This window comes from Dipteris shenzhenensis, chromosome 9, assembly GCF_047967505.1.
Source record: "Dipteris shenzhenensis isolate YYH24624 ecotype China chromosome 9, Dip_SZ_1.0, whole genome shotgun sequence".
Classification (NCBI taxonomy): Eukaryota; Viridiplantae; Streptophyta; class Polypodiopsida; order Gleicheniales; family Dipteridaceae; genus Dipteris; species Dipteris shenzhenensis.
This window is the reverse complement of record NC_141604.1, coordinates 52752478-52768393: the sequence shown is the minus strand read 5'-3', so window position 1 is coordinate 52768393 and position 15916 is coordinate 52752478. Positions and strand designations below refer to the sequence as shown.

General features: G+C 48.6%; 1 protein-coding gene across 1 annotated transcript in view; it reads left to right on the top strand.

Moving 5' to 3' along the window:
• Positions 1–15582, top strand: part of ABCD1 (peroxisomal ABC transporter 1) — a 51200-nt gene extending 35618 nt beyond the window's left edge. Inside the window, exons 16-26 of the mRNA XM_087378763.1 lie at positions 8129–8253; positions 11128–11277; positions 11415–11487; positions 12058–12238; positions 12456–12614; positions 13139–13327; positions 13583–13825; positions 14156–14313; positions 14433–14485; positions 14622–14700; positions 14850–15582. Of these exons, the coding sequence (XP_087234889.1) occupies positions 8129–8253; positions 11128–11277; positions 11415–11487; positions 12058–12238; positions 12456–12614; positions 13139–13327; positions 13583–13825; positions 14156–14313; positions 14433–14485; positions 14622–14700; positions 14850–14939 (1500 nt within the window). The 3' untranslated portion in view covers positions 14940–15582. The remainder of the gene's footprint in view (positions 1–8128; positions 8254–11127; positions 11278–11414; positions 11488–12057; positions 12239–12455; positions 12615–13138; positions 13328–13582; positions 13826–14155; positions 14314–14432; positions 14486–14621; positions 14701–14849) is intronic.
• Positions 15583–15916: the final 334 nt, after the last annotated feature.

Genomic DNA, 15916 nt, shown 5'->3' with positions numbered 1-15916 from the left:
ATCTCCGTGCGTCTCGCCTGGACTCCGCGTGCACCTCCCGCTGCGTCTGCCAGATCGGCCATCTCCAGATGTCTGTACGTATCCCTCCAAACTCGAAGGGACCGGGCTGGCCCCCTCATCCAGCCGTCCCACCTGATATGTGATCTCTCCCCCAACTGAAGGCCCTCGGCGTCTCTGACCTGCCCATTCCAGACGAGCGGCTGGCGATCGATCTCCTCCTGACAGCTGGGCTGGGACTGAATGAGACTGAGACGGAGCCGCCTCCAAACCATGAGGAGGCTACGAACGAGTGGGGAGCGGGGCTGAGTGAGCGGGGCGGAAGTGAAGATCCACCTGAAGGACGGTAGCCACTCTCCACCTCGGCGCGGGACACAAGAGCCGACTCCCTGCTGGAGTAACATCTTCCACGTCTGCCCCCCTGGGGTCAAACCGCGGATGATAAGCTTGCCTAACAAGGCCTGACTCTGAAGCTCTGGATCAATGACCCCCAGACCCCCCTCCGCCTGCGGAAGAATGACTGTCTGCCAAGCAACCCTGGCTCTGGTATCTCTCTGCCCATCCTCCCCAGACCAAAGAAAGTTCCGAACCAACCTCCTGAGCTGTGCCACGCTGGATCTCGAGAAGCACCAACAGGAAGCCACATACCAAGCCGTGGCTAGAAGGACCTGGTTAACTACTAAAGCACGACCTGCAAGGGACAGCTTAGCAGTGCTCCAGAAAGCCAGCTTCCGTCGGATGGAATCTAGCACCGGGAGAAACTGCTGGGCTGGCGTAATGTCTAGGCCAACCTGGAAGCCAAGGTATCTAGCTGTCTGACCACGTGGAATCCATCTGAAGCCCAGGAATCGCCCCCACTGAGAACACGCCCCCGGGTCTGTGAGAAAACCAACTGATTTGTTCCAGTTGATTTTCGCACCAGCGGCCGAGCAGAAAACCTCCAGGGCCATCCGCACCCTCTCTAGCATCCTCTCATCGTCCTGGACATAAAGGGCTGTATCATCTGCGTACTCTGAGTCCAGAAGCTCCGTGTCCTCCCGGAGTGGAAGGCGAACACCCCTGAGCCCTGTGGACCTCGCCCGAAGGTAGTAAGTCATGGCCTCGGCGAAGAAGAGAAACAGATAAGGAGCCAGGGGACAACCCTGACGTACTGATCTCTCCAAGCTGAAACGCTCACCCATCCTGCCTCCAATGATGACTCTGCTAGACGCTGTCCTGTACAAAGCTGAGATACCCTGAATCCAGCCTGCCGGGAAACCTAGCCGCTCCAGAGTCCCCTCCAAAAAGGACCAATCCACGCGATCGTAGGCCTTCTCGAAGTCGAGAAGTAAAATGGCAAGGTGTGAACCGCTGTACTGAGCCCACTCCGCCGCCTCTGAAAAGGTAAAGACATTATCCAGGATACTGCGGTCCTGGACAAAGCCTGTCTGAGTGTCATGGACAAGGTCTGGGAGTAGAGGTCGAACTCTGGCACTGATCATCTTGGCGAGGATTTTGTAGGCAGTGGTAAGGAGAGTGATCGGACGCCACTGGCGGATCTCCTGTCTATCTCCTCCCTTCGGGATGAGGCAAATCAGTCCCGAGGAGAGGCTCTCTGGCATCTGACCGCTGCTGAAAATCCCCTGCAGAGCTGCAAGGAGGGGCTGATGGATCTGGTCCCAGAAGGAGGTGAAGAAAGCTCGGGATAGCCCATCCTCACCTGGGCATTTCTGCCCATCAATAGCCATCAAGGCCTCCAACATCTCATCCGCGGTGAACGGCGCCAACAACGACGCCTGCATGCTGGGCTGGACCAGGGATGGAATGTGCCTCCACACCTCCTCACGGTCACGACTAGCACGAGGGGCAAGTGGCTCCTGCTGGAAGAGGGTCCTGTAGAAGTCAGTGGCCAACCCCATGACCTCCCCCGGGTCCGTAACAGTGTGACCATCCGCTGTCCTGAGACTCCGTAGCTGATCACCTGCAGCTCTCTGGCCGTGTGTCCTGAAGAACTCCCTGCACATCCGGTCACCCTTCCGGGCCCAGAAGGAGAGAGAGGCGTGATAGGAGAACTCGGAGCGACGCTGGAGGGTCTCCTCCAAGAGGGCTCTGGCTCGAAGGGCCTGGATCCGAAGCTCCTCCGAGCCCGGGGAAGACTGCTGAAGTCGCTGAATGGAGGCGAGGTCCCTCCGAAGAGCTCTCTCTCTGCCCCACCAATCCTGTCGAACCTGTAGGGCTGCGAGCTGGCAGATCTGGCTGGACTCCTGCAGAGCCTGCGCGACCGAGTCTACCAGATCCATGCCCTCCCCCCAATCTCTGTCCCAAAGACTGCAAATGCTGCTACGGACGTCCACCCTCGAGAAGATGGAATCGGGAATCCTGCATGATCGGGGGGGGAGAGTCTGGGCTACCGAATCTAATGAGAGGAGCACAGGCGCATGGTCGGATAGTGTCGTCCCTGGAACAATGCCCGCCTGGCCACCTCTGCTGATGGCCCAATCACTGACATAAAACCTATCAAGCCGCTCCAGGAGTCTGCCTCCTTCCCTGCGGAAGCCCCAAGAGAAGTCCAGGCTCCCGTGCCAACGCCGGAAGGACGGGTCTCTCCAACTGTCCCTCCCTCCTGTCGCGAAGATGAAAGAATCCCAAGCTGACTGCTCTGCCTGAGCCATACCTGTGAACTCCGGATCTCTACCCTGCTGGTCCTCCAAGGTCTCCAGGTTGTTGAAGTCTCCTCCAACAATCCAGGATTCCATGTCTGGAAGAATCCCTGTGAGTGTCCTCCAAAAGGTGGCTCTGCATCTGAGGTCTGTGGGAGCATAAATGTTGAGGATTCCTATCTTGGAACCCTCCAAGTTCAGGCCTACCCAAAGGGCTCGGCCTGGGATCAACGTGCCGTGACCGAAAACTGACTGAGCTAACTGCTCGCACACGGAGGTACAGACCCCCCCGCTCCTCCCCTGTGCGCCGATCGAAGGCTCCCAATAAGTGTAGGAGCGTCCAGGGAGAACCTTCCCGCAGCTACGGGCATGAGCCGCAGAAAGCTTGTGCTCCTGGAGCAGCAGTACATCCAATCGACCAATCACTGCAGGCTGAAGTTCCTGACGCAGAATGAGCTTCCTGGGACCACGGGTACTCGAAGAGTGAAACCCGTTCACATTCCAGGAAACGAGGTGTAGGCTCATGGAGAGGGATGGGGGGCTGCGAACAGCTGTCTGCTCGCAGAAGAAGTCGAAGAAGAATCAGACAGATCGGAGTGGAGGCGCTGCCGCTTGTGAGAAGGTTTGGAGGGGGAGACGGGGTCGTCCTGCCCGTTCTTCAAAACCTTCAGCAAAGGCGAGAGGCCTCTAGTGCCATGAACAAATGCTTTCTCGAGCCAGCTCGAGATCTCTGAAGCAGTCATCCCGTAGAAGGTTCGGAGTTTCTGTTGGGACCAAGCTCTGACATCCTGGGGAAGAGGCCATGTCAGGGGGGGTCTGAGGATCACGATCAATCGGAAACGTTTGGCAGCGCAACGCCACCGCAAGCGCACATCGCCCTCGGACCACTGAGTCTCGAGGAGCTGCCCACCGGACGGGCCTATCCAGGAGCAAATCTGGGCGTGTGTCTGCTCTCTGAGAGCCTCCCACACCGAGTCGTCTGTCCAGGTCTCGGTGCCATCGCTGAGGAACGTGAAGGCGAAGCTAGGGCCATCCCTGGGAGCCAAGGCACCAAGCCTCCCATCCGCCCCTTTGCGGAGCATGAAGATACTAATGTCGAGACAAGCCGGGAAGGTCCCAAGGTCGGCCACATCCAGGTAGTCCCAGGGGCCAGATCTGTAAAAGTCTCGAGGGAGCTCTCTCTCCTGGAGCTGAGACCCAGCTGAGTCTGCCACTGAGGGGCTAGCGGGAAGGGAAACCTGCTCCACTGATGGTACAGACACCAGGTGTCTTGCAAGCGGAGGAGGAGGGGGAGGAGGCTGCGGGATAGGCGACTCGGGCTCCACGGAGGCGACTGGCGGAGAAGGTGGAGGAGGTGGAGCGGAGGCTGCACTCGGCTGGGAAGGCGACGGTGCAGCTAACTCTGTAGGAGGGGCGAGGGGAGCAGGGGAGGGAGGGGGATGAGGATGCATCTGGACCTGGGGCTGAGAGGGAGGGGGGGGGGGAGGGGACTGAGGAAAAGGAGGCGGGGGCTGAAACTGCGGGGCGGGCGAAGGGGGGGGAAACTGGGGAAACCGGGGAGAAGGCGGGGGGGTGGGAGAGAGGAGGATCTGAGGCTGTGGAGGGCGGGCTGCCGTCGAAGAAGAGGCTCTCCCAGGTCCCTGGGGCATCTGCCTGTCAGGCCTGTGGAGTGCTGCTGCAGGAGTGGTAACCTCTGCCTCCTTGCCTTTATCCGAAATCTTCTTATTCTTTCCTCTTTTCCTTCGAACCTCGGTCCAACCGCCCACTACCTCTGGCCCAGGCTCCGACTGCCTCGGCTCCTCCTGACGTGGCTGTCCGGGGGGGGGAGGTGGGGGCGGAGGGGGCGGGGGCGGGGAGGGTCGAGACGAGCTGGCAAAGCGTGGACAAGCAGCCGCCAAGTGCCCAAAGCCATGGCACCGCAGGCACTGACCTGGCTGTCCGGTGACTATCATGCTCTGGGTGATACTGTCGGCACCTGTAACGATCTCGATCACTGCAGGGAGAGTCGCAGGATCCGCCACAGCCACACGGACTCGGGGAGCTCCTGCCGTGGTCACCGCATCGGCAAAGGTGTCGTGCATAACCCAGCCAAAATGGGAGCCCAAGTCCCTGACAATCGGCCGCAGCTCAGTAGCAAGCCCTGGAAAAACGAGTGTCACTGGGTGGCGAGGTATACGGAACCGAGTATCGAAATCCGCTGCGCTGAAACCACGGTACCACGGGACTATCATGATGATCTTCCCATCCACCGATGTGGGGGAACCGGCTACCAGATTGCTCGCAGCTTTCTCACTGGAGAGTTTGAGCCAGAAGATGCCCCTTCCCATAAGGGCCACCTCCTCAATGTGGCCATCCTCTAGCAAGAGAGTGGACTGGAGCCAGTCCCTGATGGTAGACCTGGAGGGGGAGTGTCCAATGACTCTACCGTAAACAGAGGTACGAGCAAAGTCACTGGCTACCGCCTGAACACGGGATGATTGTTGCTCTGTCAGGATAACGCGGTAGGCATCTGGAGAGGGAGGGTCCGACTGGGCCTCCGGATCCGGGCTGGGGGCCGCCATACCGCCAAGACTAACTGCAAGCTTCCGATGAAGAAAAACAGGCTGCCACCCAAGAAGGGGATGAAGCGGCGGTGGAGCCTGGGGGTGAGGCGGGCGAGGCGAAATGAAGGGTCGGAGGGGTCGAAGCTGAGGGCGGGGCGAAGGCTGCGGGGTGCGGGGAGTACGGAGAGGGCGGGGGGGGGGGGGGTGAAGTTGGAAAGGCGGGGGTGAAAAAAAAAAAAAAAAAAAAAAAAAAAAAAGAAGAGCGGCGGCGGCGAGGCGACGCGCGCGGTTAGAGCGGCGGCGAGGGGGGGTTAGAGCGGCAGCGAGGGGGGGGTTAGAGCGGGGGCGAGGGGCGGAGTGGAGCGAGGGGGCGGGATGGAGCGGAAGTAAGGGGGGGGGATGGAGCGAGGGGGCGGGTTGGAGAGAGGGGGGGGAGGGGCGAGGGGCGAGGGGGCGGATTGGAGCGAGGGGGCGAGGGGCGGGTTGGAGCGAGCGGAGGCAAGGGGCGGGAAGGAGCGAGGGGGCGGGATGGAGCGAGGGGGCGGCTGGGGCGGAGGTGAGGCGAGGGGTAGCGGGGGGGGTGGAGGTGGTCGCAGCAAGAGGGGGGGGGGGGGGGGAGCGGGGGGGGAGGTAGGGGCTAACGGCGAGGGGGGGAGGGGAAGCTCGCAGGAGCGCGATGTCCTGAGGGGGGTTATTAGAGTTGGTTATGTTCTGTATGTATATTAGAGAGTGAGGGCTGTATGTGAGTGTTAGTCCTTTCTCGGTGTGTTTTCTGCAGGGTAGTTGGGAGCTTAGCTAGGGCACATTGCCAAGGCTAACTGACACGACCCCGCAGGATTTGACCCTATCACTGACCTAGAATCTCGTCCTCAATCCAACCAGAATCATAGCGCAGGTGCCTCGATCCTCCCGACCACCCCCAAGCACGTGGGCTACAGCTTGACTCATCCATAGGCTTGTATCGAACCCAGGCGTCCCATACCACTAGAGCCTGTCCAGAGGACCTTCGATACACCACCTATGATCCGCCATGTAGATGGCCAGAGTCTCGGCCTGGGTCCAAGTCCCATCTATCGATTGAGGAGCGCTCAACTGATCTACACAATAGCACTGGACCTCCCTCTATATAGAAGGAAACCCGCTATAGATAGCACAATGCTATGAATAGCTCCCTCCATATAAAGCGAGCACTATATATGAATCAATCTCTATATATAGCAATCTTGGCTAAAAATAGCCATCCAGCCCTATGCTATCCCGTAACCCACGTTCACCTGCTATCCAAATCTAGGCACACCATGCACATGACATACTCCCCTTCCTCTAAGAACTCACACTTGAGTTCGCCAAAAAGCCCGAAAACTCTCTATATATAGCAATCTCGGTTAAAAATAGCCATCCATCCCTATGCTATCCCGTAACCCACGTTCACCTGCTATTCAACTCTAGGTACACCATGCACATGACACTAACTGCTGGATGAAGGGCTGCACTTTGGCCTGAGACGGGCTCCACAAACAGGGTTGGGGCCAGATTTGGGTTGGGTTGGATCGACCAGACCCTAACCAGTTGGGTCAGGCTAGACCGAGGCCCAGTCAGCAGAGAATGCCCCTTATAAATAGGGCCCCCTGCCCTCTTGTATTTACAATAGAGCCAGTTGAGATAGTCATAGTTAGGGTGCACTTTCACAGGCCCCAACTTTAGCATGAAACCTGTAGCGTAGGCACAAATGACCAAGGACATGTTTCTCTATCAAGACTAGAGATAGGGTGTTTCCAGGCACACACTGAGCACGCAAACATGTAATATTGCTTGTAGAGTTTGTTGAGAACTACCGTTAGGGGGTGATATGCGGTTACTTGTCCATGAGTTCTAATAAATTTTTCCAACTTGAAGTTAAGCATGTCCATGAGTTGTAATAGTTTTTACCACTTAAAGCCAAGCTTGATCGTGTGCCAACTTGATGCCAAGCATGATCATGTGGTTGGATATTTTATTATCCATGCCATGTGTCCCAACTTTGATTCTAAACAGGTCTACTTATGTTGGAGCCTTTACTTAGAATTTTCATGCAATGTTTCACAGCCTATTGAAAAATACCTGCCGAGCTGCCAAAAAGGGTTTAGTGAAATGATTCCAAATGTGTCCAAATGTTTGGATGTATGGATACGTCGACCCCTTCAATAACAATTTCTAATTTGAAAAACTCAACATGAAAAATTTTAACCTCAAGAACAAAACACGAAGGAGAAATGAGGGCCTCCTTGTTTATCATGTAAGTGTTCTGTCCTTTCAAAAAACATATCCAGCTAGAGACAGCAGCTTCATGATTTGAAGGAATAAGGATAGTGAGGTTCCGTATGTGGTTTATTTCTTTTCGTTTTTTTCATTTTTACACAAGTGCTTTGTATATCCGTTTATAATATATATATCACCATCATTCTTGTGCTGCTATTTTGTTTCCATACACGCTCTTACCCTATAATTGCAAGTTTTTTGGAAAGAGAGTCCAAATTTATGCCTTCCTGTTCTTTACCGATTTATTTTTCATGCTGCTATAAACAATTTTGGAATTAAAGCTTACTCTTGAGTGCTGAGAAGCTAAAATCTGGCATTTGTTTCTTTCCCATCTGCCTCTTTTATGTAACGGATGCTGTGGAGTTTCCAGCAAAATTTACAGAAACTAATTATCCGATACAATTTGGGCTTGTGATGTATACTTATCCTATGACCCAAGACATAAATTTGGAGTATGGTTTAGTAAAGTGGACAAGTAAATGCAACACCTTCTCAGAAACTGGTCTGATAGAATCCTGAAAAGTTTTTAGACTGAAGAAATTTTGCACAAAAGTTAACTTCTTGAAGGTAATTATATACACCACAAATTTTCACCTGTGATATTATGTTAACATGCTTTCCTCGTGCACTGCTACAAATTTGGTTTTCTAGGTGTTTCACTTATCAGAGACAAGAATTGATGCAGACCAGAGAATAACTCAAGATGTAGAAAAGCTTGGTGGGGATTTGTCAGGTCTTGTTACAGGCATGGTGAAGCCTTTGGTGGACATTTTGTGGTATGTATGCTTTCGCTGCATGTTGCAATTGAAAGGGGCCTAGGGTTAAAAAGATATTGTCTTGCACCATATGCATGTGTGCCAGCCGGTGTGATGATGGGTTCATTGCAAAAGTTTGTGTATTTTTGCTCTGTGGTGAAAATTTTACATGGTTTGTAGTCTTTTTGTCAGTGAGGATCAAGTCCACCTTCTTCTTGATGCTTGTGTCTGGCTTTGAGCAAGTGGGCTTGATAGAAGGAAGGTGCATAGAGGAAGACGAGATTTGAAAATGCGACATTCTCTCTTTAGAAATAATGAACAATTAAAATTGTATAGTTTTGACAAGATAAAAGAAATAACGACTCTAAAATTTATGGACTTCAGAATCACATCGCACAATTCTAAGCTTTAGAGTCTTAAATTTAGAAGAGAAAATTGAAAGGCACTGGGATGGGAGGTGCAGCCTGCAAGTCTGAGGTGGTAGAAGGAGAGGGCTCAGGTATTGCGGAATAAAAGGGGGGGGGGGGGGGGAGGGGGCGCTTTTCTACCATGCCAGTGCATCTCCCCTCCCTCATCCATCTTCCCATGGTGAACAGTTGATTTTGGAGGTTGAGGATCCTCATAGTATTGTTTGTCTCATACAGGTCCTTCCTTTGAGGTATCCGCACACCAGAGTATCCTTTTCCTTCCACTCTTCCATCTTGTCTGGATCAGCAAGTTTCACTATTTTTCCAGTTGCATCCACTGTGTCCAGGGGTTTCAGATCCCTTCCTATCGTCACCGTTCATAACGCCCTTGCCATCAAGTGACTCTGTAGCTTGACCTTCAAGACTGGGTAATTATCTCCCTCTAGTGTGGTTGCCTCTTTGAAGTTTGGAATCAGAAGCCAATGGCCATTGGCTTGCATTAGAGCATAGATGCAAACTCTTGCAATGCTAAGACACATGTATCTGAGTCTAGGTCATCTTCCTTCTTGCAAAGGTACCTGTTCTTCAGTTGTAGGAGTCGATTCCGAATTCTGCACCTTCCGAACTGAGGTCACCTTTCTTTCAAGCAAATGTCCTCTCTTCTAGGCAGGATGCTTTTGTCAATCTCCCTCGTGGCTTTAATTCCATGTTAAAAAAGAATGGTGGAGGTTGCTTGCTGTAGCCAACGGCCCTGTAGTGGAAGAATATCACTCAATGTGCAAAACTCTGACAAATTGTGCACACAAGTACTCTTAAAGTTGAGCACTCCTACAAATCTAGAGCATGCTCATGAAGTAGAATGGCCAAAATATGATATAGATTTCACAAAATAGGCAAACCCTGTTACAAACTGTTGTGCTCAACCCACCACCATCTGGCAGCTTGTGTGCTGCCTAGATGTGGACTGTTGGCACTCCCATAGGCTGCCTTCTACCTCACCTCTGATCTGATCTTTGTCAACCTGTGTGCTCCAATGGAGCTGCAGTGGGCTCCAAAGGTCCTGCTGCAACTCTCTCTTTGCTGCCCTTCTTCCTGCTGAAAATCTGCTGCTGCAGAAAGTTTCTCTTGAATTATCCTTGGCCTCCCTGCTGCTCTGGATGCCCCCCAAACCTGAGGCACAAGATGGTCTTTATATAGGTCACAAAGTCTTCCAGATCTGGCCGAATAGATCAGACCCCAACCGACCAGTACAGACTGGGTCGACCCTGCTATGTGAACAAGCTGATATCAGCCGAATATACCTGCAGTATAGCTGACGAGTACAACCTATAAATACGCCGTACCTGCTGCTGTACCATGTGCTTCTCTCAAATCTGCCCCCATGGCAGCCTTCTTGTCTGCCCACGTGGCATTTCTCAACCGGATTCTATGCTGCTCCCATGCCCTCCTCACATTGCGGGCACCTATGTAGGAAGTTGACCTCTAATTTTCAACACTAAGGTCTACCTACTACTCGTTTTGATGGTTAATTGCTACTAACATAACATTACCCAAGTGAAATAACTCCATAGATATCACTTTTTCCAATGCTTCCCTTGATGAATAATGGATTAGGCTTCATGCCCATCAAGTTGGAAAACTTCTCTTGCTTATTTTCCTCATGTGCTTTGTCCAAGCATGAAATATAGGATGGTTGGCCAGCCTTGTTTATTGGTCAATAACAGAGTTTGATCTTTTGAAGAAATCCAATATCATCTAAGTCCTCGTCAACCAGAGAGCCTCACAGGCTTCATTAGTGGATGCACTATATTCAACTTCTGTGGAGGATAAAGCAATAGTGCTTTACTCCCTTTCTACTCCACAATATCAAGCCAGATCCAGTGTTGAAGCAATATCTAGAAGTAGAACTTCGGTCATCTGAGCACCCTATCCAATCACTATTAGTAAACCTTGACAGTTTCAGATCAGTGCTTGTTTTGTACTCAATCCCTTGAGTTAGGGTTCTCTCAACAAACACTTGGCTCCTTCCAATGGCTTTTTCGGAGCAGCCATATATTGGGCGACTTGCATAGACAGTGCTATTCCGGTCTAGTGGTGGTCAAATTTGTCAAGCTTCTACAAATTGCGCATATAAGGTGCCATCTACGCCAGGACTATGTTGGTCTTTTGGAAATTCTCACCTAGTTTTCAAAATTGACAGCATATCCTTTGGTACAGGGAAGCTGAGCCCCTCCACAGCATTGGGATGCTAGCTGTATGTTAACTAGTCTAATAGATACATAAAATCTATAGGGAGGGGAATTGGGTTTAGCACATCTCTTTTATTTTGGAATTCTAGGGTTTCCAAAAGTACACCTGAATGACTATGGTTTCAACTTTATCTCACCGGTTACAGTATCTGATACAGGTATTAGTGATCCTATGTTCACAGGACATAGAATTGCAGTATAAAAAGCTACGTGGTCAATTATGCAATCCTGTTTTGCAGGTTTACTATGCGAATGAAGATGCTTACAGGAAGAAGAGGAGTAGCAATATTGTATGCATACATGCTTCTTGGGTTGGGGTTTTTACGATCAATAACTCCGAACTTTGGTGTTCTGACAAGTCAAGAACAACAGCTTGAAGGATTGTTCAGGTAGTGTGAGAGCTCATATGATTCAGATTTACTGGCCAGGTTTTCATAGATCGACTGAGACTGTTTTTTTTTGTTTGTAGATCACGTATTCTTGTGTTTGTTTTTGTTGCTTTTCTGATCTGTTTTTGGCTTGTCAGGTATATGCATTCCAGGTTGCATACGCATGCAGAATCTGTAGCCTTCTTTGGAGGTGGTTCACGTGAACAAGCAGTAAGATTTTCTGAACATTATACCCTTCACAAGGCATGAACAGTTTTGATCTCAACCTTCTGTGCTTCACTTTTGATAAAATGGATTCCAAGACTTTAACTTGCCCGGCTTAATGGCTGCAATCACTGTTAAGTTCTGAGAGAATTACTTGTTAGGGAACTCATCTTGGTGAGATAGTGTGAAAGCCTGAAACATACCTTTTCCTTAGGGTGAAATCCTGGTGTTGGCTTTAGCTTCATGATCCCATACCTTTGTATGTCAAAACTTAAAACTAATAATATGCTAACTGAAGGGAAAACACTATTTTCAATATTTCCTATCAAGGTACCCATACTTTTCCGTCTTGATAGGCTGATGACCCCTTTGATGACTTGGTGAGAAGAATGGATGTCTCAAAGACTCAACACAAATTTCTGGATATGTTGTACTAGTCAATAGGCTATTTTTTGCTAGCAAGAGGCCTTTGTATTCAGGTTGACCAGGTGTTTGTATCTCTACTTTTTGAGTGGCTTTTCTGTCTTTACCATCCACCTGCATGTGTATTCACAAGCAGCGGTGTCTTTTTTCTAGATGATTGAAGCACGCTTCACGGCTCTCCTTACCCACTCCAAGAAGCTTTTAAAGAAGAGATGGATTTTTGGAATAGCTGATGAATTCATTACCAAGCAACTTCCACACAATGTTACATGGGGATTGAGCCTTTTGTATGCTATGGACCACCAAGGGGACCGTGCTTCCACTTCTGTACAAGGTATGATTGTCTTTAGAGAGTTCGAGATGTTTTCTGGAGCATATTACAAAGCTGAAAGTATGAAGGGAAGGCTCTCAAACCATTGAAACAGTTTTTGTTTTGATTTTGTTAAACTCACGGATTTTGTTCCCGGGAAGTTTCCATATAATAACTTTTCTCTCTTGATGTGTTAGGGGAATTGGCATTCCATATAATAACTTTTCTCTTGATGTGTTAGGGGAATTGGCACATGCCTTGCGATTCTTAGCTTCGGTTGTGTCCCAGAGCTTTTTGGCATTTGGGGATCTCTTAGAGTTGTACAGAAAGTTCCTAGAACTTTCGGGAGGCATAACCAGAATATCTGAGCTGGATGAGCTGCTGTTTGCAGCTCAGCAAGGTATGCTCATTGCTTTTCAATAATCAAAGGCTAAAATTTCGTTTGATAGAATAAAGATCTTTAAAATCATTTCTTACACCTGCTCTGCCATCTTCTGCCCCTGCAACTCTCCCCTTCCCATTGATCTGGCTACATGCACAGTTGCAAAGCATGGGTGCAACCCACATATGCCTGAATTCATGCATGCACACTTGCTGCAATGTTTATGCAAGCATCGAATATCAGATGTCTTACATACACATGTTCATGTCAAGTAGTAATTCATCGTCCTCCATTGACTTTTTTGTTAATAACTATCAAGCATCGTTCTTCCTTTAAAAATCACTTAGGCTAGTAAAATTGCTACCATTGTTTTTCTCAATGAACCTTATGGGTGATGTTTCTCAAGCATGATTTTTAGCATCCTCTTAATAGTATTTTACGGTTTACTTTCAAGGCTATCCTTGTGCAATCATTTGCTCTCTGGCAAAGTACTTCCATTTTGCGCCAAAGGAGTGTTTTTCTCACAGAGCTATACTTTGCAGAACCAAAGACTTCAACACAAGATCCCTTACTTTTGATTGAGGAGAGGAGGACTGCTTTGAATTCGAAAGATTTGGAGAACAGTGACAACATTGTGTTCTCAGAAGTGAACATTATAACACCTACACAGAAGCTTCTTGCTAGGGATTTGACTTTTACTGTATCACCGGGAGAAAGCTTGTTGGTTACAGGTAATTGATAAAGGTTTCATTGTGGACTCTGCTCAAGATATCTTTCCCTCCTGTTTATGTGGGCTGTGATATCCTTGTCAACCTTAAGGATACAATATATTAATATCCTGTGACATATGCAGTGTAATGCAGCGTATTTAATCCTGCATTATTGCATATAAAAAATATTTTTTAGCCCTGTAATTCTGCTTGCGAATTCTGTCATTGTCAAAGTTGGCTAAAAGCTGGAGATGTATTGCTGAAAAATGTTGACAGGTCCGAATGGAGCTGGCAAAACCTCCTTGTTTCGGGTACTGGGTGGACTATGGCCAATTGCAAGTGGCAAGATAGCGAAGCCAAGCAGCTCTGGTGACAATCAATCCAAGACGGGCCTTAACCGAGAAATTTTTTATGTACCACAGCATCCTTACACGGCTCTCGGTACACTTCGTGATCAGATAATTTACCCGCTGACCTTGGATGAAGCTATTTCCAAGGTTTCCCATGATTATAAAGAAGGTTGGAAATCCTTGTTCCTATGCATCTGTTCTATCTTTTAACTAGTTCGTGTGTGTGTGCATTGATCAGATAATTTACCTGCTGACTTTAGATGCAAGGTTTCCCAAGATTATAGAGAAGCTATGCATCTGTTCTATCTTTTAACTAGTTCGTGTGTGTGTGCATCGGCCTATTATGAAAAACCAGGCAAGCCAATGGTTCTACCAGCAACATACCTAGGCAAGCGTTGCAGGCTGTTTATGTTTAACAGATTTGCAGATTAGTCATTTGCCTTGACTGTCGATGAAGATCGGTCATTGACCTCATTTCTGCTCCCTATCTGTCACACAGGAGATAAGGATAAAGCATTGCAGCTTTTGGACAGAAGATTGCTATCCACCCTGCAGGATGTGCGGCTTGTCTACTTGCTTGAGCGTGAAGGAGGGTGGGATACCACAACCAATTGGGAAGATATGCTTTCCTTGGGAGAGCAGCAAAGACTTGGCATGGTGAATATTGCCTCTATTTCTTTCAGGCTATTTTCACGGCTCTGTATTGTTCCTGCAAAACAGAGTGCGTGGGTGTAAGAACACCAAAACTAATGCAATTGTTTCTATTCGAATGACAGGCTCGATTGTTTTTCCATCAGCCAAAGTATGGTATTTTGGATGAGTGCACCAAGTATGTCCTTCCTGAAACACATCTCAGAACTTAATTTCTTACTAATGTAATATGGATAATTTTTTTCATAAGTCTGTCCCTCAGTCCACAGAATCGTGACTGAATGTTCTTACTCAACATATCTTTTTGGTGGCAGTGCAACTAGTGTGGATGTAGAAGAACACTTGTACAAACTAGGGAATTCGATGGGTATAACAGTTGTTACTATTTCACAAGTAAGTTTGTAGTGTTGCACATCATTGTAACATGCCATTCATAAAAAGACACAGTTTGTAGTGTTGCACATCATTGTAACATGCCATTCATAAAAAGACACATAAGTAAGAGTGCACCTCTGACATTGAGTTTCTGGAAAATTTGGCAGAGGCCAGCACTCATTCCATTTCATTCTACGGAATTAAACTTGGTTGATGGGGAAGGTGGCTGGGAGCTGCGTTCAATCAAATCAAGTTAAAGTTGAGAGCACCCACCATCAGTACACTTGTCTCCTGTGATTCACGGAGCCTTGAAGAATGAGATATTGACAGGGGAAGGGGAGGTCAGGCTGGGTGATCTTCCTGAAGAACAGCAGCTAACAAGCAATGTGTTGAGTCAGGAAACATGGTTTGAAGCCTCTTCCCAGTTGTTGAAGTCTGAGAAGCTAAGATTGTGCCAATTGAATGCACAGCATATTGGAATCATTTTTTGAGGGAGCAATCTGTCTTGCTTTACGCGTGGATGGGTATGACAGGAAAAGCAGATTCTTTTGACTCTGTTTAAAATCAAGGCATGTACCCTCTTGCATAACTCTCCTAAAGAGGAGCATTAGGCTTGTTCAATTCTTCCAAACGATTTTCTCAGTCAATTGAGCTGTAAATTATAACATGATGCTAGTCTCAACAAAGGAGGCATATGGCCCTAATTCTTACAAATTACAAAAGGAGTCATATGGCGCTGATTGTTTCATGTATATTCCTGAACTACAAAAGAAATTACTCACTCCAAGTTGAAGGCATATGGACTTCACTCCACTGTCTTATTGCAAGGCTCATTTCCATTTGAAAGGAAAAGTCTTGGAATTCCGTTTATTCTTTCTCGCGATGCCTGGAGGTGGTTGTTTGGTGGTGTTTTTTTTGTTTGTTTTGGCCATTAAAAGTACGTTTCTGTTTGGTGAAGGGATTGAAACGCTTCTTGGAAGGTTGCTGTGTAGGCTTTCTCAAGGTTACTGAACTTACTCCTTGCTGGTCTATTGTCAATCGCTTGTTTGGTCAATTTTTAAAGTGTACAAATTTGAAGCAAGATTTGTGCTTATTCCCTAAAACTGTTTCCGATTACAAATATGGAGTATCCTCAAACTGTATTGAAGAGTTGGTGAGAAAGCAGTTCTTGTTTAGGCAATCTCGCTCTTCTAATTTAAATTGTTTAGTCATAGTTTTGTTTTTTGGGGAGGGG